General features: G+C 53.0%; 1 protein-coding gene and 1 long non-coding RNA gene across 3 annotated transcripts; one reads left to right on the top strand and one right to left on the bottom strand.

Annotated features, from left to right (window-relative positions):
- Window positions 1–1,771: 1,771 nt before the first annotated feature.
- Window positions 1,772–11,294, bottom strand: Tinagl1 (tubulointerstitial nephritis antigen-like 1). 2 transcript variants are annotated; one of them, NM_023476.3, is made up of 12 exons: window positions 11,074–11,294; window positions 10,065–10,379; window positions 9,104–9,167; window positions 5,483–5,575; window positions 5,191–5,305; window positions 4,102–4,225; window positions 3,870–4,020; window positions 3,577–3,766; window positions 3,428–3,473; window positions 3,074–3,197; window positions 2,475–2,520; window positions 1,772–2,377 (listed from the first exon to the last, which is right to left on the bottom strand). In NM_023476.3, exons 2-12 carry the CDS (start codon window positions 10,369–10,371, stop codon window positions 2,237–2,239), a joined length of 1,401 nt encoding a protein of 466 aa, NP_075965.2. In that variant the 5' UTR covers window positions 10,372–10,379; window positions 11,074–11,294; the 3' UTR covers window positions 1,772–2,236. The 2 variants fall into 2 exon arrangements, with proteins under 2 accessions (NP_075965.2, NP_001161805.1); NM_001168333.1 differs by lacking the exon at window positions 11,074–11,294 and adding an exon at window positions 10,895–10,974.
- Gm52490 lies at window positions 9,494–14,358 on the top strand. Its single transcript, XR_003955116.1, has 3 exons — window positions 9,494–9,543; window positions 9,884–9,943; window positions 13,791–14,358. It is a non-coding gene; the product is annotated as a predicted gene, 52490 (long non-coding RNA).
- The last annotated feature ends 5,596 nt before the right edge of the window (window positions 14,359–19,954 follow it).

Genomic DNA, 19,954 nt, shown 5'->3' on the forward strand with positions numbered 1-19,954 from the left:
GCTCCAGTGAGGACCTCACTAGTGACTCAGGGGCTCCCTTCCCAGACCCTCCAGGCAGCTCCATGCAGGTTATTGGTATCAGCACTCAGAAGGACCCACAGGTAGTTTTGAAAGGGAAGGGATCGAGGTGTGAAAGTACAGACTTGAAGGTCAGCACGGTGTAATGGTGCTAGACGCTGATTTCAGTATTTGGGAGGTAGAGGCGGGAGGATCTGTTCAAGGTCACTACCCACAGAGTTCGAGGACTGCCTGGGGTACCCGTGGAAGAACAAGGACCCAACTTACAATCCAGGCCTAGTCTCCCTCTAGGGCCTAGAGTCTAGGGGCTTCTAGTGCAGATACACAGGCGAGTGTTGGGAGAAAGGACAGCAGAGGAGAGCAGTGGGAGGAGATGTCTAACCCATGCTGGGCGGGCGTTTGCGGGGCATCCCTTGCTCAACACCCTATCCATCAGTCAACCTTTACAGGTACCATGCGAATAAAGAATCTAGGCCCTGGCTTTGAAGTAAGAGCACAGCAGAGCTGAGTGGCAGGAGAGGGTGTCTGGACCAGGGACCAGAACGTGGTTGTAGTCTGTGGGGTGTAAGGTACCCCCTGAGAAATCACTCCATGCAGATGCAGCAGACCTGGTATAAAGGAGATTTATTTGGGAGGAAGGGAGGGGAGTGAGGGCCTAGAGAAGGGAGCAGAGCCATGGGGACAGAGGAGTGGGGACAGAAAGGACAGAAAAGGGGGGTGAGGGAAGAGACCCACCAGGAACATGTGGGAACAGAGAGGAAAAGAGAGAGCCAACTGGGGCGATCATGGGAAGCAGTCCTTTTATGTGGCACCCACACCTGGTGGCCACAGTTAATGGCCTTGATTGCTAGGTCCCTGGGAAGATCTTATCAGAATTGCCTATAAGCCACCAACAGTTCTCATCATTTGAGGAGCAGAGAGGGCTCCTGAGGCTGTCATATTCTGACAGGTTTCACGTAGCCCAGGCTGGCCTTGAACTTGCTCTGTAGCCTCCAGCACCAAGTACTGTGATTGTAGGTGTGCACCACTGAGGCACAGGGTTAGGAGGCTTGTCACACAGGTCCCTGCGTCCTGGAAATTAGGCTGGGACCTGGGATGGGAGAACAGGAGACCTTGACAGAAAGAAAAGAGAGGTTAAGAAGGGAGAGAGAAGGGGTGGGAGGGGAGGGGAGGGGAGGGGGAGAGGGAGGGGAAGGAGATGGGAGAGGAGGGGAGGGAAGGGTTGTAACCACTAGCTATTAGGCACTGAGAGCCTGGGGATGTACTATAGGGAGAGGTCTGTCAGGGGCCCAACTTGTCTCAGGAATAGGGAAAGGCCAGGGTCAGTCCCTACCTACTGGATTACTTCTGTTAATTGGAGGGCCGGGCCACGCCCTCTCATTTGTGTGTGTTTGTGTGTGTGTCCTGCAAGTGGCTGGGTGCAGAGGATTATAATGGAAAGGGCACTAAGATTTCTTGTTTATCCACCCCTGCCTGCCACCCAGTGATGTGCTATCCTTCTCTCCCACCCCTCTCCCTGCCCTTATGTCAGGGTCTCATACACTCCAAGGTTGTCCTCAGGTTTACTACCTAATCCAACGATAACCTAGAACTCAGATCCCTGTGTCTCTACCTCCCAAGTGCTGGGAGCACAAGCTTGTACCCTGCTCTCAGCTTTCAGGAAGTTCTTTCTGTTGTCTAGCCATGGGCCACTCCAGCTTTGACGTGTTTTGCTTTTTGTTTTTTGTTTCCACCTTGAAGACTCCCAGACACTGTAATTATCAATACTTTGGTTTTATTTTAATGAAAAGAAAAATAAATATCTTTAAAGAATAAGAAAGCAGTACTGAGAATGGAAAGGTACAACCAAAATGGAGGCTAGGGAGATGGACAGAATTCATCAAAAAGAAGATGAGAGAGAGGGTGGGTAGGAGGGTGATGAGGTTGGGGTGTCTTAGCTCCTGTGGTCTTGGCCTGGCTGACCAGGGACCTGGAATCTGTCTATACTCCCTGCAGTTTCCAAACAGGGCCCTTCCCAGTTCCGGCTGTGATATCTGGGGGCTTCCGCCAGCCTGGTGCATCTTTGTCTCCTAGGTGGGATTCTGCCTTAGCGCGCACGCGCGGATCTGAGTCTGTAGAGATTAGCACCTGGTCCCGAAGTGCACACAAGGCTTCATCGGGCATGGCCCCCAAGGCCTCTTCTGTGGCTGTGGATCCCACCTCGCCTAGTGGCTGAGACTCAGTGGTGCCCCATGTCCTCCATTCCCACGCGACCCCAGACGCCCAGCACGAAGGTCTCGATGTCGCACTCGTTGGTGCCACGCACGATCCGGAAGTGGCCCCTTTCACCCCACCATGGGCCCCACGAGTTGGCAGCAGTCTGGGAGTGAAAAGGGGAGAGACATGAGGCAAAAGACAGATGATGGAGGGCTCAGAAGGGCAGGAACTTGGGACTCAGCCTCGCACCAGAGACTCACCCAGTACTTAATGGTCCTTCCGTCTGGCAGCGTCTCTTCTCCCCACCTAGCGGCAAAGCAAGAGGGAGAGGGGGCACTGCTTGCACCGGGTCTCAACATCTGGATCGCAGCACCCCCAAGCTACCCCTGTGACTTCTGAAATCTGAGCGTAGCCAGGGACCTGATGAGTGTTCACCCCTCTCTGCATAGCCTGTCACTCAGTGGTTGGCCAGAGTTGGGACAAGTTTGTGTTTTGAGACAAGGTTTCACATAGTCCAAACTACTCGTGAAGTTGAAGGCAAAGGTGACCTTTTAGCTCCGAATCCTTCTGCCCACATCTCAGTGCTGAGGTCCCGGATGCGCTCCCCCAACCCCACCCCATTAGCTCTTGAATTCTCAAATTCAAGGGGGCAGTTTCACTGTTCCCAGACACCCTTCAAAGCTCCTCACGGTCCCCGCACCCCTGCAAGCAGCCCCTCCTCTCTGTGTCTGTTTCCTTTTTGGCAATGGGAGGAGGGAGGAGCAGCCTCAGTTTGGCAGAGAACACAAAGAATTTCAGAGAATTCCCAGAGTAAATGCCACTGCTCCTAGTCCCATGTGCCCTCAGGAACCTCACTCACCCAGTGATCTTGACTGAGTGAGTCCCATGTCTGCGGTACTGCTCCGGCCTCCCCTGGCTTACAGGTGTGTGGCTGTAGATGCCACGCTGGTACAAGAAGAAGTCCTCGTGTACTTCCATGAGTGCTGTGGGCAGAGACAAAGACAGGGCTTGGCCTGCTATTCTGAGCATCCAGACACCAGAGCCTCATATTAGACATTGATTTAAGTAGGAGCTTCCTGCAAAGAAAGGGTAACGGACCCTCCACTCCTCTTACAACTGCATCTGGTACCTAAAGTTGGAGAGATTTCTTAGGCCCTGCGCCCAGCCTCCAGCAAGAAGTTTCTGGAACCAGAGAAAGCCTGGGGATGGTTACCTTGAACAGGGCCGTTTTCCATTAGCTCCTTCATGATCTCCTTCTCCTGGGGGGGGGGGGGTGGGGGTGGAGAAAGGTCCATCAGTGTAAGATTTAGCGGACCAAACCCCCAACTCTTGCTTCTCCGCCCTTCCCATGTTTAGACTTACATCAGAGCCCAGGCGGTAGGCAGGCGTGACCTGGTAGATGTCGTTGGAATCAACCTGACCATTGGGGCAGCGGGAAGTGGCTTGGCGCTTGCCCCGCCCCATGGCGCGGCTGTGCATCATACAACGAGGAGTGGGGCTGGCCTCGTTCTGCTCACGGCCGGAGAATGGGTAACAGTTGTCAGACACCACCCTAGAGAAAGAAGCAAGAGCCATAGCGCTATGGCACCACAAAGCCTAGGTTCTAAAGGGTGCTATATCCTCTTCCAGCCCACAACCCCTGTGCGCGTGCGTACCCGCGGCGCCGCAGGAACCACCAAGCGCCATCAAGACGCCCACCTCGGCAGCCCTGCTGGTGGTGGGTATCACAGGACAGCAGGTTTTGCGGTGATAGGATGGGTGTCATGTGTCCCAAAGAATGGATAGAGACGCGATCAGATGCGACAGCTAGTGGGGAAGGCAGAAAGAGCTGTCAGAAGCCAGGCCGTGGCCCTCCTCTCTAGTGCCAGCTCCTGCCCCTGGACACACCTGCTGTGGAGAAAGCCCAGGAACCTGCACAATTGCCCTGGTCCAATGGCTCGTGGATCAGGTTGGGCCACTTCTCTGAAGCTTCAAAGGCAGTGGGTAGCACTTCCCCTTGGCCCAGCACCGTCTGTAAAAAAAAAAAAAAAAAAAAAAAAAAAAAAAAAAAGTGATTCCACTTGCTTTCTAGCATGGTCCTGTCATCCCATGAACCCACGCTTTGGAGGCACAATGAGAATCCAGAGCCTCCGGCATTGGGATCCGGTGTTGCCCTGCTTCTGGGGGTGGGGTGGGGTAGTGGCATTCCCGTTACTTGAGTGGAATAATCAGCCCTGTTCAGGGACCCGCAAAGATTACACGTGGGTAATGAGGCACGGCAGCCAGGGCCACCCGCTTCCCACTCTCTTCTCCTGCCACTTTTCTCTGTACCTTCTGATCAGCCACACCCTCCTTCCTGCCGTGGCAGTGGCCTCCAAGCCCCAAAGGACAGGGGCGGGAAGAAACAGTAAGGTCCCGTGACCAGGCAGGCCGCCAAGACAAACAGCAGAAAATAGCAAAGCAGCCCCAGGGAGAAAGGCAGGGCCAGGGGCTGGTCACCCTGGCCTTGAGCAGAAGTCCCCTGGCCTCTCCCTGTCTGCTTTGATGGACAGCAGAGCCCTGCCCAGGCTGCATGGGAGTCTTTACCTGCCCCCACTCTCCCTAAGACTGGCAGGGTCTGGTGGAAAAACAGAAGCCCCCTCCTCCCTAGGGGATTCACTGAGTCAGCAGTTTTTCCGAGAATTGTTGCTTTCTGGCCAGAGCTGTCTGTCCCTCTTTTCCTAAAATACCAAGGTGACCCCCTCGGCCCCTTGGGTCTTGACCCAGCTGTACTGGACCCAACAGCATTTTTTCCCAGGCTGAGGAGGCAGGAGGGGCTGCTTCAAGCACCAGAAGGTTTGGAAGCACAGTCCCATCAGAGAAGGCAATGATATGCCCAAGGCCACACAGCCTCATCCTGGAGGACAGGCTCTTGGCAGGACAAGAAGAGGCTCATCGTTCCCACGTGCTAAGTCATTGGGAGATAGATGGTAGGGATGTGGGCGAGCACGGACTTACATAAATCTCATTCATATTCATGACAGTGGAGGATGGGCGGATTGTGCCCAGGCGGTAGCGAATGCCCTCATCCAGGGTCATGCCCCAGAAGGCACTGTGGTTCCCAGCCTGCCACCTGGAGGAGAGAAGGGAAAGTCAAACCTGTCAAGGCTAGAGGTCCTGGAGCCGTGACAGCTACAAGGGACAGAAGTCAGTTCTAACATGTGTGCGTAGCATAATAGCCATGTGTGATGATCATGTGTGTGCACAGGTATGCACCCTCCTGTGCCCACTGATACCCAGGGCCTCTCACCCGTAGTTGCCTCGGTTGATGGCTTTAATCATGTCTGGGTCCACTAGACACGGCTCCTGGTCGCACTCCCAATGCCCTCCCTCATGGCAGGTGCTAGAATGGAAAAAGAAAAGAAATAAAGAAATTGTGGCTAAGGGGCTGGGGGCTGTAGAGCCCCAGAGATCCATGTGGGCCTGGGATTCTGAGCCAGTCACTGGAGTGGAACCCCTGAATGGTCCCACCCAGCCTGGTGGCTTTGAAAGGCAAGTCCACAATTCTTAAGTTTATCTCTGCTGCCCAGGATCTCGTAGTTCCTCAACATCACCATTGTGGGGGTGTAGCAACAGGTTCTGCTTAATGTGGGTCCAAGTTCTAGATCATGTTACTTCCTGCAGCTCAGACTCAAAGCCTGGAGTCACCTTTGACCCCTCACGCGTTGATCCAGTGCACTCCGGATCCAGACCGTGCCTCATTCTCTCTCGGCCACCTCTGCCCAGCCACCTTTCACCTGATGGCTGCTACAGTCTCCCTGGCCCGCCCTCCACCCTGCGCCACCCCACGTGGCCGCAGCCATCCTGTTAAGGCTAAGACACGTCGCGCCTCTGCTCCAACCCTCCACTCACACCACAGAAAAAGAGCCAGAGTCCTTCACGGCAACAAGCGCTGTGACCTGTTCTCCCGTCGCCACCCCCACCCCCACCTTGCCTTTTTTTCTTACAGTATATCTCACGTATCGAAAGCTGGCCTTGAACTCTCTATTTTGCCCCAAGACGGTCCTTGAACTTCTGATCCTCCTGCCTCTGCACCGCCAAGTCAGGTTTTAGGTGGTGCTGAGGATCAAACCTAGGGCTTCTAACCTACTTGGCTGGCACTCTACTGAGCTACATCCTCAGCCCACTTAGCCCCTGGGGGTCGGGGGGGGGACCTGTAAATGATGATCATCCAGTAAATATTGTTTTTCGTTGTCTTTGGGACTGAACCCTATGGCGGTTAAGCAGATGTTCCTCCCTGGGCCACGGTCCCTTCTGTCTGTCTTTTGAGACAGGGTGTCACTAAGTTATGCAGGCTGGCTTGGAAATGACTCTGGAGTTCCAACTACCTTTGGCCTCAGCATCCTCCTGCCTCAGCATCCAGCATAGCTGGGATTATGAACCTGCATCCTAGTTTATAGCTATTGAGTACATGAAAGATTGAGACAGTACTGCCAAGCAGCTAAGACCATGGACTGGTCCTGCTGGACTGTTTTGTGGCCTCGAGGAGGTTATTTTTAGAGCCCCACACCCTCTGTCTATGTTCTCATCAGCAAAGCGAGGACAATGCCTAGTACCACTTTCCAGGGATTCCGTGGCAAGCCTCTGAAGGGCTTGGCCCATTGTGGGTGCTTTCGGCTTTCATTGTTCACATATCAGGAGCCCTGGGTCCCCCTCCTTCTTTTATAGCTCATGTTCAGCTGACCATACCTCCAGATGTGTAATGGTGCCCGGCGGTGGTGGCGCATGCCTTTAATCCCAGCACTCGGGAGGCAGAGGCAGGCGGATTTCTGAGTTCGAGGCCAGCCTGGTCTACAGAGTGAGTTCCAGGACAGCCAGGGCTATAAAGAGAAACCCTGTCTCAAAAAAAAAAAAAAAAAACTAACAAACAAGCAAACAAACAAACAAAAAAGATGTGTAATGGCATTTCAGATTAAAGCCATCCAGCCTTCCCCTGGTCTGCTCCTCCCACTGTCCTCATCTTAGAGGTCAGGTGCTGGAGTCTACCGTGAACCTGACATGTGCCCTGTCAGTGCGTGCCAAAGATACATATCATGAACCTATCTATCTTCATGCCCCTCCTCCTCTGATGCCAAACCAGGTCAGCTCACTCAGCATCCCTGTCCCAGATGCTCTGAGGCCAGGCCGATCCATGAGTGATTTCAGTTAGACTTGAGGTCTTGAATGAACTTCCCTTAGATACTCAGAAACTGGAACATGGCTGAACCTTCTCCGGTCTCTGATGTTTGAGGGTCCCACCAAAAAGAACTCACCTATGTCCCACTTTCCCCTCAGTGGTACCCCTTCTGAGTGCATAAGTCTCTTGTTTGTCTAATACTCCATCATAAAGCCAGGCGCCCCCCACTTATCTTCCCTCTTTGTGTAACATCCATGCCAGTTTGGCGTGACATCGTATGTGTTGCTTTCCTGTGTCCTCTGGGAGACTACAAGCTCCCATGGGTCTGTCTCCCTCCAGCTGTAACCTCCTGGGCCCAACACAGTGCCTTCGACACAGTAGGTCTTCAGTAATTAGGCATCAGCTGGAGGCCTGAATTCTAGGGATTCTACAATGTTTTTACAAGCTCATAACTCTGCTATTACAAGATGCTAACCAGCCTCCTTCCAGGCACCCCAGGGCATCTGCCTCCAATGCCACCTTATAAGGAGCCTCAAGGGGAGCCAAGCCCCAATATGGCTGGGTCTTTAGCCCTGATGTCTGCGGGTGGTGCTCAAGCGAGCAGGAGGGGGCTGTGGGGATAGGGATGCCCCCTCTTTTACCTTCCTCAACACTCCTCAACATGACCTGAGGAAGAGTCCCTGTGTGGTGATGTCCAGCCTGGAAGGCATATAGACAATCTTCCCCTCGCAAGTGGGATGGATACTTGCGGCACTCAGGCACCAGGACCTGTCCTGAAGGGGTCAGCTAATGCTTTCCAGTCCTCATCTCATGAGCCCCAGGGCTGTTCAAGCAGGTCTAGACAGGACTGGTAACAGCAGGTCCCAGCATTCCAGAGGGGCCTGGGACAGCAATTGAAACGTTAACCCCTTGGCAGCCACCCTATCAGAGCAGCAGAATTCTGCAGACACCCCGCCCTTCTGAGCACACGCACGCACACACACACACACACACACACACACACACACACACCCTCCCTCACCCAGACACATGCCAGCACCCACGGACACATGGTCTCCCTGTTCCCACAGTGACCCCGGCACCCCTCACCCATGAGGCAAAGCAAACAGCTATGTGCAACACATTCCAAAAAGTTTCCTTCTCCCAGGGGCCTCTCAGTCCAGGCAGAGGGAGGGGTGGGGCAGGTTCAGGGCAGCAGAGACCCTTCTGTTTCCAGTAAGGTCTCCATAGTTGCCACCTGATCTACTTCCCAGCTCTGAGGATGGGCTAGCCATGGCCCCTTCCTCCCCCTGCCTGGAACTGGGGGTTTGGGGGTAGGGAGAGGGCACATTCCAGGGAAGGCCCTGCTGCAGGCCACTGGCTGATGGCCAACGCAGTCATCCCTGACCCTTCATCCCGCCCAGGACAGCGGATGCTGCAGAGGTTTCCTTCCTGGCGTCCCCTTGGACTCTCCTGTGACAGCAAGCCCAGCTGGGAAGGTGGCCAGCCCAAACCAGGAGGAGTGGAGAAAAACTTCTGGCTTAGGTGTGGCCCCCAGCCAACCTAACGATGGCTGACCACTCCCAGGCTTGTGACTAGAATCTTATTATATGAGATGGCGTGGTCAGTTTGAAAGTTTCCACATTACAGATGAAAACACTTGAGGCCCAGAGAACAAAAAGAACTCATCCCTGGGAAATGGGTGATAGGGGTTGGGGCCAAGTCTGTTTGCCACATAGCGATCAAATTGAGTCCACCCCAATCTCTCACACTCACCATCGATTGCAGTTGTCCCAGTAGGTTCCGAAGACTGGGTAGATCCGGCCCCCATGCATGCACCCTACCAGAGGGAGAGAAGGAAAGAAGAAATGGCTAAATCCTCGAGGATTTTTTTTTCAGTGTTGCTTGAAAGAGTCAAGTAAGACTACACGAGGGACTTCAGGAGGAGCAGCCCCAAACCTCCCGAGCTGGTGGTAATCACACACCAATCCCAGCCCAACGAAATCTAGAGACAAACTACATCCCAAACTACATCCTAGAACATCCACGGGTTCCCACACAGGGTGCCACACACAAGCTGTTCAAGGACTCCGTTTGGGTCCATGTCGTTTCACCTGGATGCCAGCCATGACATTCCTGGTACCCTTTGTCACTCAAATGAGTTGGGACTTGCCCATGGGCATGGAAGGAGCTTTAGGAAAGAAACTGAAGCCCAGGTAAGGCAAGCAACTCCTTTTAAAAGGCCCAGCATTTTGATATAAAGCAACTAAGGCATGGGTTTTCCTTAGCCCAAAGCCCAGCAGGGTTTGGGATGCGACAGGAAGGACTTCCGTAGTTCTCCTACTGGGACAGGGAAAGGACACGTGCAGGCCATTCTCAGAGGTGCTGAATCCTAAGTGAGGTCTCTGGCTATGACAACCTGGCTGGGCCCTTCGTGCTCTATCAGCCTCAGGATGAGTCAGCAGGTGGGGCTGCCACCTTCCCCATACTGACTGAGAGATAGTGCTGGAGCCTGTCTGCCCTGCCCTAGGGCCTAACAGGACTATTTTTTTTCAGTGTTGCTTGAAAGAGTCAAGTAAGACCACACGAGGGACTTCCAGAGGGGCAGGAAACAGGGTGAGGATTTCTTTTCTACATTTTTCAAAGCCTGGAAATACCCATTATCAGCCTTGTTCCTGAGCCTCGTTGGGACTGGGAGTGACAAGGTGGCCGCTCTGCTGGCCATCTCGGTGCCCACCTTGGACGGGAGGGAAGGGGGGTGGAATCCCGAGGCAGAAGTCCCAGAAGTCGGGGCAGCAGTCAGAGACGGTGCGGTTGCAGAAGAGGTCACAGTAACAGGTGGCTCCCAGGTAGGGCAGGGCACACTCGTCAGCACGGCCTCGACAGCACATGTCCTGCTCTTGGCAGTATCTGCCACCGGCGTCCCGGATGCCCCGCAGGTGCAGCCCTGGCGCCAGCTCCCTGCGCCAACGACTCCGCCGGGCCTCCAGGGCAGCCTGGCCAGCCAGCAGCAGCAAGAGCAGCCCCAGCCAACATCCCCACATGGTGCCTCCTAGACCCGAGGAGAACAGAGGTCAGGGGTCAGAGGTGTTGGCTTCTGGAGACTCCCTAACAAACGTCAAGGGTGGGTCTCCCTTCACACGTCCTGGAGCTTTCCTAGGAGGCTCAGCAAAGCGGGGAACCCTGACTCCCGAGTCTCCGGGAGGGAAAAGACAGCACTAGATGTCAGTCCACTCATGGGACAAGAAGTAGACCCCCCTCCCTGACCTGTTTAGGGACTGTCATGGACAAGGAAATGGGACCTTGACATTTCCAACACGCATTCTCCTCTCCTGCCCTTGGTCCCTCTACCTCTCTGACGCATCTGAGTTGGATTGTTGACTCTGTGTTTCCTCCTTATGCATGCCCCCGCCCTTCTGTCCTTGTGTCCCTCTGACCCTCTGCTCTGCGTCCCTCTGACCCTCTCCTCTGTGCCTCTCTGCCCTGGGTCCTTCTCCCTCAGTGTGCCCCCTCCTCGCTGCTCCTTCTCTCAACACCCTCTACCCTCTGATCAGGGAGAGTCCCTACCTGGTGAGGGGTGTGGGCTGGACCCAGGCTGCCCTGCGCGCCTCCGCCTCCAAGCTCGAGACTGCCAGACCGAGTCAAGTGAGGAGCGCAGGGCGGGACGCTTTTTGTACCGCCCTGCCGGCAGCACCCGCCCCAACCCCGGACTGTGGGAGGGGAGGGCGGGGCCCACTTGTAGGTACCTGGAGTAGCCCTTAGCTCCGAGGGAACGGCTTAAGGACAATGTGTACGCGACTGTCCTCCTTGAGGGATCTCTTGTCAATGGAACCCTCTTCTTAGGGAGCAGAACTGCAACTCACGGAGAAAGAATTGTGGACTGATAGTAGGAAGGACTTTCCCAGCGATTTTACGAAGCTGAAAACGTGAACAGAAGCGGGCGAGGAGGCAGCTACGATCAGAGTTCAGGACTTGATAGGGACCAAGAGCTAGGGGCAAAAATCTCTAACCCCCCCCCCCAACCCGGCCCTCCAGGAAGAAAAATAGCCAGGCACATCCTTGACCCAGTGACCCTGGGCTGGGGGCCACTCCAAGCCACAGCAGCTCCCAGGAATGACAGGAATTCCCAAGGGATGATTCAGGAAGCTGCCTAGGCTCACGGAGCTCCGGGCAGCTCCTCCCCAGGAGGTGGGTGCGGTGCGGAGTCTGAGCTTACCCAGCCGCCCCTTGTGGGGTCTGCCCTCCCCCAGTGATGGGCACCTTGCCCAACACTGCCCCCTCCACCAGGCCCAAGGGCATCCTTCTTGGCCCAAGGTCCCGTGGCGGGCCCCACATCAAGGGCCCTGGCAGCTGGGGCCCCCTGCAGAGCCCCTTTCCGTTTCTGGTCTAACCTTTGCCTTGCCCTCACACAATGGGGCTTCTGTCCCTTGAGGCCTTCCGGCTGTCACTTTGTGCCTCCCCATTGTGCAAGCTCCTTCTTCCAACAGATTGGGCCCAGGGCCAGAGGACTCTCTAGGTGGAGGAAGGACACCACACCTAGACAGTTATCCTAGCCTTCTCTGGGGCAAGCAGGAGCGCGGGGATTCTCTTAGTTCTCCGAGACACCTCCCCTTAGCTGTCACTCTCTGCAGAGAGCAGTCAGTACAAGGGATTCTTGTGACCGAGCTACCCCCTGCTGTGAGGCAAGGGTGGTGAGGCACCAGGGGGTGCGGAAGCACCCAACATACAGACCTATCCATTCGTACTCTGAAAGGATCTGAGAGCACGAAGCCTAAAAGATAAACTGAGGCTCAAGAGAACAGACAAGGTCTGGATGCAGCTTCCTTGATAGAGTGCTTGCTTAGCGTGTACAGAGCCCTGAGTTCGTGTTTAGCATCGTATAAAAACTGTGGGGCTGGTGAGAATGGCTCAGTGGGCAATGGGGCTTGCCACTATACTGACGACCTGAGTTCAGCCTCTGGAATCTAGACGATGGAGAGAGAGAATAGAGTCCACAAAGCCATCCTCATAAGTCTAATGCACACAGACTGTATGTGTGCACGCATGCACATACACACCACACACACACACACACACACACACACACACACACACACACACACTTGTGCTGTAGCACATGTCAGTATTCCCAGCACTCAGGAACTGGAGGCAGAAGGATCAGAAGTTCAGGTGTGTAGCCTGTTCAAAGCCACCTTATGCTATGTGAAACCAGGAAGTGGGCGTGGCGGGGGGTGGGGGGCAGGGCACAAGTGAGTGCAGACTTATCCAAGGTTCCACAGCCAGAACACAGGCTACCCAGTGTATTCTCTCTCCTGAGGCACCCTTAGTCATATGACAGGTCTCAAGATCCTGCTGGCTGGGAAGCCCCCCCTTTCCTATTCAATCTCGATTCATCAAATCGAAAGGCAGATAGATCCCTCAGAACTGCCAACATCATCTCCCCTGGGAGGAGACTGGCTTCAACAGAACAGGCCTGGTACCTGCTTTCATGGGTCAGTCTCAAAATTCTGAGGGCTAGAGGCCATAACATTGGGTCTACCTTTGCCAAAGAGCACCCCTTCCCTGTGAGCTGCTGTGTGTGATTTCTCTCTCTCTCTCTCTCTCTCTCTCTCTCTCTCTCTCTCTCTCTCTCTCTCTCTCCCCCTCTGGCACTCACTTGCGTGAGTGAGTGTGTGTGTGTGTGTGTGTGTGTGTGTGTGTGTGTGTGTGTGTGTCTTGCTATATCCCCTGTGTGCCTCTACCTTTTTTTGGCTCTCTTTTGGTTCTTGCCTGCCTACGGAATTACCTGTCTACCTGCTATGCTCCTGTGTGTCCGTGCCCTTAGAGCTGTGTGGACAGTGTGTGTCTCTGTGACTATCCTGGGTCTGTCTGCGTGTCCAGTGTCCGTTTGTGTAAGCTGCTGGTGTCAGAATGTCGTTGAAAGCCTCTCCTACTTGTAAACACCTGTCTACTAGATGCCTGTGGACGAGCTGGGGGAACAGGGGTAGGTAGTGGGTAGCTGTTTGCCTGTCTGTGTCTGTCTGTCTACAGGAGACAGGAACTTGGAGCAGGGAGGAGGGTGGGGCCGGATCACCCCTCCACCCCTTACCCCTGTCATCACAGAGTCTGGCTCAGAGCCCACCTCAGTGGAGTCGCATGACTCATTAGATTCCTTGGCCAAGAAGCAGAGGAAAGGGCAGGGCCTGGGGGTGCCAGGGACCCCACTTTCCTGTTCCGCACAACCATCCTGGTGACTCACTTTCTAAATCTTGCTCAGAATGGGACCTTGTCCTAGAGCCTGTGACAGAACAACAGGCAAGGGACACCAGCAAGGGACACCTCTGTGCCCAGCCATCCTCTGAGACTCTATGGTGACTCTCCTCCCTCAGATGGAACCCTAAGCAGGCTGTCCCTCTCTGGGCCTTGTTTTCCTACATGTTAGCACAGCCTCCCAGGGCCTTCTTGAATTTTTTTCATTCTGCAGGTGAGACGAAGCCAGCCAGAACTGGTAATGTGACTAAAGATTCACAGCAGAGGGCTCCTTTCGTTTTCCTGTAGAGACTCAAAGCTCCTCTCCACTGTTCCTGGAATCCAGAGACTGTTCTAACGAGGCTGAACAAGGCAGCCATGCTCCACCAAGTCTCTGGAATTGAGCAATCCAAACGGCACTCGGGCCAGGGCTAGTAAGCTTCTGTGTGCCCCTTAGTTATCTGGACAAGTCCAGGGCTTCAGGCAATGTTGCTGGAGACTGAGACACAGATCCACGCTGGAAGCGATAGCACAGTCTGTGGGGTGTGTTGTGGTATGCTGGGCTTTCCTAAGGCTAAGGCATGGCAAGTGTGTTTAAATGTTCTCCTGGAGCGCTCAGCTGGCCGGATGCTGGCCCAGTGAGCACAAGGTCGCACACTTAAGCTCTAGCACTGCTCAAACTGGTATGATGGCACATGCAATCAGTCTCAGGACTACGAGGTAGAGGAGGGAGGTTCAGGAATTCAAGACTGTCCTGGGCTATATAATAAGTTTAGGGACTGCCTGGGCTACTTGAGACTGTTTCTTTTAAAAAAAAAAGAAAGAAAACAAAGAAAGAAAGAAAGAAAGAAAGAAAGAAAGAAAGAAAGAAAGAAAGAAAGGAAAGGAAAGGAAAGGAAAGAAAAGAAAAGAAAAGAAAAGAAAAGAAAAGAAAAGAAAAGAAAAGAAAGGAAAAGAAAAGAAAGTTTTAATCAAGGCCTAGTGGTACCCTGTGGGACACAAACACTGGCCGTGAGGGCTCATGCTGTGTCATCGCATGCTGTGCTTGTTCTGGTGGCTAGTTTTTGTGACAACCTGACACAAGGTAAAATTATTAAAGAGGAGCCCCAATTGAGAAAATGCCTCCATATGTGGGTGGGGCCATCCCTGGGCTAGTGGTCCTGAGTTCTAAAAGAAAGCAGGCTGAGCAAGCCATGAAGTGCAAGCCAGTCAGCATCCTCCTCCACGGCCTCTGCATCAGCTCCTGCCTCCAGGTTCCTGTGCTGTTTGGGTTCCTGTCCTGATTGCCATTGATGACAGTGATTGAGAAGTGTAAGTGGAACAAACCTTTTCCTCCACTGGAGGCTTTTTGGTCATGGTGTTTCAGCACAGCAACAGAAACCATAACTAAGAAAACTGTGTTAGAACTTTTTAAAATCTGTTCAATAACTCTTTGTTGAGCTCCAGCTGTGTATTGGGCTCTGGGACAGACATGGAGTCCTGAGGGTTGGTGTGCATAGACCCAGGTCCCCCTGTGAAGTCTGAAATGGGATGAGCAGACAGGCACAGAGACAGTCAACGTCGGAGCAGAAGTCACCCACACCAATTGAGGTGAAGCTCACACAAAGCCTGAGGACCTGGCTGATAAAGGTCACTGTGGTCCTAGAAGCCAGGCAGTGTCTGAGCTGACATCTGCAGGAGGAGACTCTGGAACAGGCCTCAGGCTGGGACTGGCATTCAAGGATAGCCAATGCTAGGAAACAAAGCCCTGAGGCTGGCCACAGGTGAGTCTGCTGGACCAGGAAGGCAGGGACAGATGAGCTGAGGGCTGGGATTCCGCAGGCTATCTGGCTGTAGAAAGAGGTTGGGTTGTCCTCTGCTGCTGAAGAGATTTAAATCTTAGTGAAGCCCAGGGTGATGGTTCCCTCCTGTAATCCACTTAGGAGATAGAGGGGGGAGGAGTATAAATTTGAGTCAAGTCTGGACTACCTAAGGAGAATCTCTCTATAAATAAATTAATTAATTAATTAACCTGGTTTATACATACAAAGGTCCTCTCTGCTTGTTGATAGAGAACAGACTATCATGGACCAAGAATGGATTCTGTTTGTTTGGTTGTTTTAAGATAGGGTTTCTCTGTGTAGTCTTGGCTCTCCTGGAACTCTCTTTGTAGACCAGGTTGGCCTCAAACTCAGAGATCCACCTGCCTCTGCCCCGCAAGTGCTAAGACTAAAGGCATGTGTCACCACCACTGAGCTGAGAATGGGTTCTTAGAGGCTTGGGGGAGGGGGCTATGGGGGGAGGGAGGGGACCCAGGCTGCTGGCTTCAATGAGTCAATGGTAGCAGGGATCAGAAGTCAGCCATTTGAGGCATGTCACTATGAAGGTGAAATTTGCTAGACTTGCGGCAGAGTGGGATGCCAGGAGCTAGGGAGACTAGAAATCAAGCAGGGCTGTTGGGTTGAAGGCCACCTGCTCTCGTGACCACCTAGGGCTGAGCCCTCTGGAATCTGAGTGGGTTCAGGATAGTCTCCAGGGAGGGAGCCATGGTGACCTGTAGGGGACTCATAGCTGGGGTTGGAAAGGAGAAAGCAACCCCACACCTTGGATTCTCCATAAATAGGCTGGCAGAGAAGCCAGGTGCGAGTATGCTCCCTAGCCATCCCCGCTGCCTGTGAGGAGGCTGAGGCAGGAGGAAGTAAGATTGGAGCCAGAGTTCAAGCAGGTTCAACATAGTGCAACATTGTCTCTAAACCTGTCTGGGAGGAGGGAGTGTTTCGAGAGATGGAAGGAAGCCAGGTGTGTCCCAGAAGATAACAGGGATGCCTTCTAGGAAAGAGAGGGTTATAGGTACAGCTGGGACACAGTCTGTTTATGGGAGACCCTGGGGCCAGTCCCAGCACTGAAAAAGGAAGAAGAGGTGGGTTTTGTGATGTGAGAATGCATCTATCTGGATTAGCCCACAGGGAAGTTGGAGCAAGTTGATTGGAGCAGCCTGACTGAGGAGGCAGGGAGTCAGAACAACACACTGGGTACAGGACACGACGCCCCCCAACCCAGTGGCTACACAGCAAGTGGGACAAGTGACTTGGAGGACAGAAGCCGAGGCGTCTTGCTGGCAAGTTTTTATGTGACGGAAGCAGAGAATTAGCACTGGATGGAAGGGACGAGAGGGTCAAGTGAGGGTTTTGTCCAAATATGGGAGATAGGAAACCAAAACCGTGCACACATGCCTGTGATCCCAGTACTGGGGAGGGAGGGGGAGGAAGATCAGAAACTCCAGGTCATCCTCAGCTATATATCCCGAGTTCAGTGCCAATCTAGGCTACTGATTGAGATCTTATCTCAAAATAAAATAAAACCTTGTTCTATGCTAATAGAGACAGAGGGCCTAGAAGAGGAAGCTAGAGATTTGGAGAAAGGGTTTACCAAGGAGAGAAGTCGAGTGTGTGTGTGTGTATGTGTGTGTGTGTGTGTGTGTGTGTGTGTGTGTATCTGTGTATGTGTGTGTGTATGTGTATGTGTGTCTGTGTGTGTATGTGTGTGTGTATATGTGTGTGTGTATATATGTGTGTGTATGTGTGTGTGTGTGTGTGTGTGTGGTTGTGGGTGTGTATGTGTGTGTGTATGTGTGTGTGTGTGTGTGTGTGTGTGTGTGTGTGTTAGTCATTGATGATGATGATGTTGGGGAGTTGAACCCAAGGCCTCTTGCATGCTGGGACTCTGGCCGTGCAGGGTGACTAATTGAAGCCACTGACCTCGGCTGTGTAGTGACCCCAATTTGCTGTTAGCTAGCTATTTTGTAGAATGCTATTGCTCACACACACCAAGCACTAAGGATGAATCTTTTCCTAACTGACATTATTAACTCTGCTTAGAAATGAGAAAGTCAAGCCTCAGAAAGATTCCGAAACTCGCTCAAGACCACCCATCAGTCAGGGACAAAGCAGGGGCATGGGCCCCTGCCCCAAGAGACCCAGCCACACTGCCTCTGCAATGGCCACAGTCTTCAAAGGAGTAGGCCGGCTCTTACACCAATAATTGGGTCGCCAGTTGTGTGTGGAAGTGGGGAGAAACAGAGGGGAGACACAGCTTTCTCTGTGTGTCATATTTCTTTGCCAGGAGTGTTAGGAACTAGCTGAGCCCACAAAGCCCTGAGTGCTAAAGCTGGCTTGCTGTGTAATGACACCATGTCTCCACCCCCAAGTCATATCGAGAGTGTTAGTTCTTCAAACCCTATGCCAGGAATCCTGGGACACTTGGAGCCACTGGGCCCCTCTTGCTCCTTTTCTACGGCGGTAGTACCCCTGAGTACAGGGCTTTACACTTGCTAATAAATGCTTTCCTCTGAGACGTACTCCCAGCCCTTTTTACATCTTATATCGAGGCAGACCCTCAACTACGTTGTCCAGTCTGTCCTTGAATTCATTCTATAGCCCAAGGAAGCCTTAAACTTGGGATCCTCTTGTCTCAGCTTCCCAAGTAGCTGTGCTTATAGGCAGCTCCGCATGGTCCCACTCCTTATTCTTAATTCTCTGCTACTCAGTTGGATCCACTTTCACTGAAGCTCAAAGTCCAGGATCAACAGCTCACATCCTTGCCAGGCTGAGCTCAGAGCTGATGCTCTTCCAGCGCCTCTTTACAGGAGATTGTGGCAGAGGCTCATGGTGCTGGCACTGTCCCAATGCCTGTTTATAGGAGCGTTTCCATATCTCACTTACATTTCCGGGAAGTCTCCCTTGTTCCAGCCAGGAAGATCAACAAACACATGAGCCCAGATAAGTGCAAGGTTCTCCCAGGGCCGGGGGTGTGGGTCACACTTTCCCTTTTTGTCCCATATCACAAACAGTAAGCCCCCAGTGTTGGGGTGAAACCCAGCCCCATGAGGAATCTCTTTCCTTCTCTTTGGAGAAAGCACCAGCACGTGGACTGGAGGGTTAGAAGCTCTCAAAAGGCCACGTCCCATCCCATTCCCTGGCATTAGAGACCATACCTGAGTGGGGAGAAGGTCTTTGTAAACCGTGTGTGCTGGTACACACCTGGTAAGTCTAGCCCTTGGGAGGTAGAGGCAGGAGAATCAGGAGTTCAAGGCCAGCCTGGGGCTACTTGAAACTCTGTCTCAGAAAAGGGAAAAGAAATATAGGGAGAGAAGGGAGAAACCCCTACATTTTTGTCACCTTAAATGGCCAAGTTGGTTGGAAATGTTAGCACACCCAGGAAGCTAACAATGGTTCCCACCTGAAAGATGGAGGAGACCTTAGATCTCGTATGTCACTTGAAATGTGCCAAGATCAAATCCAAGTACAGAGCCGACCAGCACACAGCAGCCTGTGCTGGCGAATGAACTAGTTCAGATGATGTCAAGTCATCCCGAGGCCCAGTGGGGTAGTACACCCAGCCTGCAGGAAGACCTGTAGTCAATTTGTGCAGCATGACTCTCAAGAGAAAAGTCACCTTGGAAGGGTTTATTCACTCATTCACTCTGCAGTAAGGGAGTGTCCTGTAGAGACTCTGGAGCCAGAGGAGGCCCTATGCCTCAGTTTCTCCATGTATGAAATCAATATTACTTTACTGATAGACATTTGTGGGGTCATATGAATTTTTAGCTGCAAGGCACAATTGACAATATTGACACAGCACACACACATAAAACAAGTGTCTACTGTTATTACCCTGATCAGAAACAGACCAGCCAGGACCTCCAAATAGTCCAGTAGACTCCAATATGCTGCAGCTGAGCCCACCAGAGAAAAGTGGCAGAGACTAGTATAGGCTGCACAAACCTCCTGTGCTAACGCCCACTAAAACCAGATTACACCAGTCAAAACAGGATTAGTGCGGTCAGTCTGGGATCCTTGCATGCTGCTCGCACCCACGCAGGTCTCCCTGAGCTCTGTGCACATCGGCTTTCAGAACGGTCTGGCTCTCAGGGGCAGGCAGAGATGCCCAGGCACAGAGGGCGGAAGCTGCCGCCGCGGAAGGCAGGCAGACACACTGAGCAATGTGATTGCTGCTAAGAGAAACACGCACATTCCCGTGTCAGCTCGAAGCTCCCAGTATCTGACTCTGACTTTACACAAACTGAACAAGAGGCAGAGAGTATGTGGTCCAGCATCCTGAGAGCCAGCTCAGCAGCTGACGGTGCTTGATTCTCCATCCTGGCACCACCTTGATTCCTCAGGCCTCAAATGATGCAAGTTGTCATCTGATCTCTATATGTACAGGGTGGCATGTGTGTGCTCCCCAACTCTGTCTCTGTCTGTCTGATCATCCATCTGTCCATCTGTCTGTCTCTCTCCCTCTCTTTCACACACACACCACACCACACCTCTCCCTCTCCCTCTCTTTCTCTCTCTCTCTCTCTCTTAGAATAAACAATTCCACACTTAGAGCCTATGAGCACCTATTACATCACAGAGC

This window comes from Mus musculus, chromosome 4 (genome assembly GCF_000001635.26).
Source record: "Mus musculus strain C57BL/6J chromosome 4, GRCm38.p6 C57BL/6J".
In the NCBI taxonomy this organism is placed as follows: Eukaryota; Metazoa; Chordata; class Mammalia; order Rodentia; family Muridae; genus Mus; species Mus musculus.

Excerpts from the sequence above, each read along its gene's own strand:
- Tinagl1 (NM_023476.3), bottom strand. The coding sequence starts at position 10,371 with ATGTGGGGATGTTGGCTGGGGCTGCTCTTGCTGCTGCTGGCTGGCCAG. Across the intron at positions 3,474-3,576 it reads CCTACCGCCTGGGCTCTGAT|GAGAAGGAGATCATGAAGGA; the intron begins GTAAGTCTAAAC and ends CCCCCCCCCCAG. Across the intron at positions 2,521-3,073 it reads CACTCAGTCAAGATCACTGG|GTGGGGAGAAGAGACGCTGC; the intron begins GTGAGTGAGGTT and ends CTTTGCCGCTAG.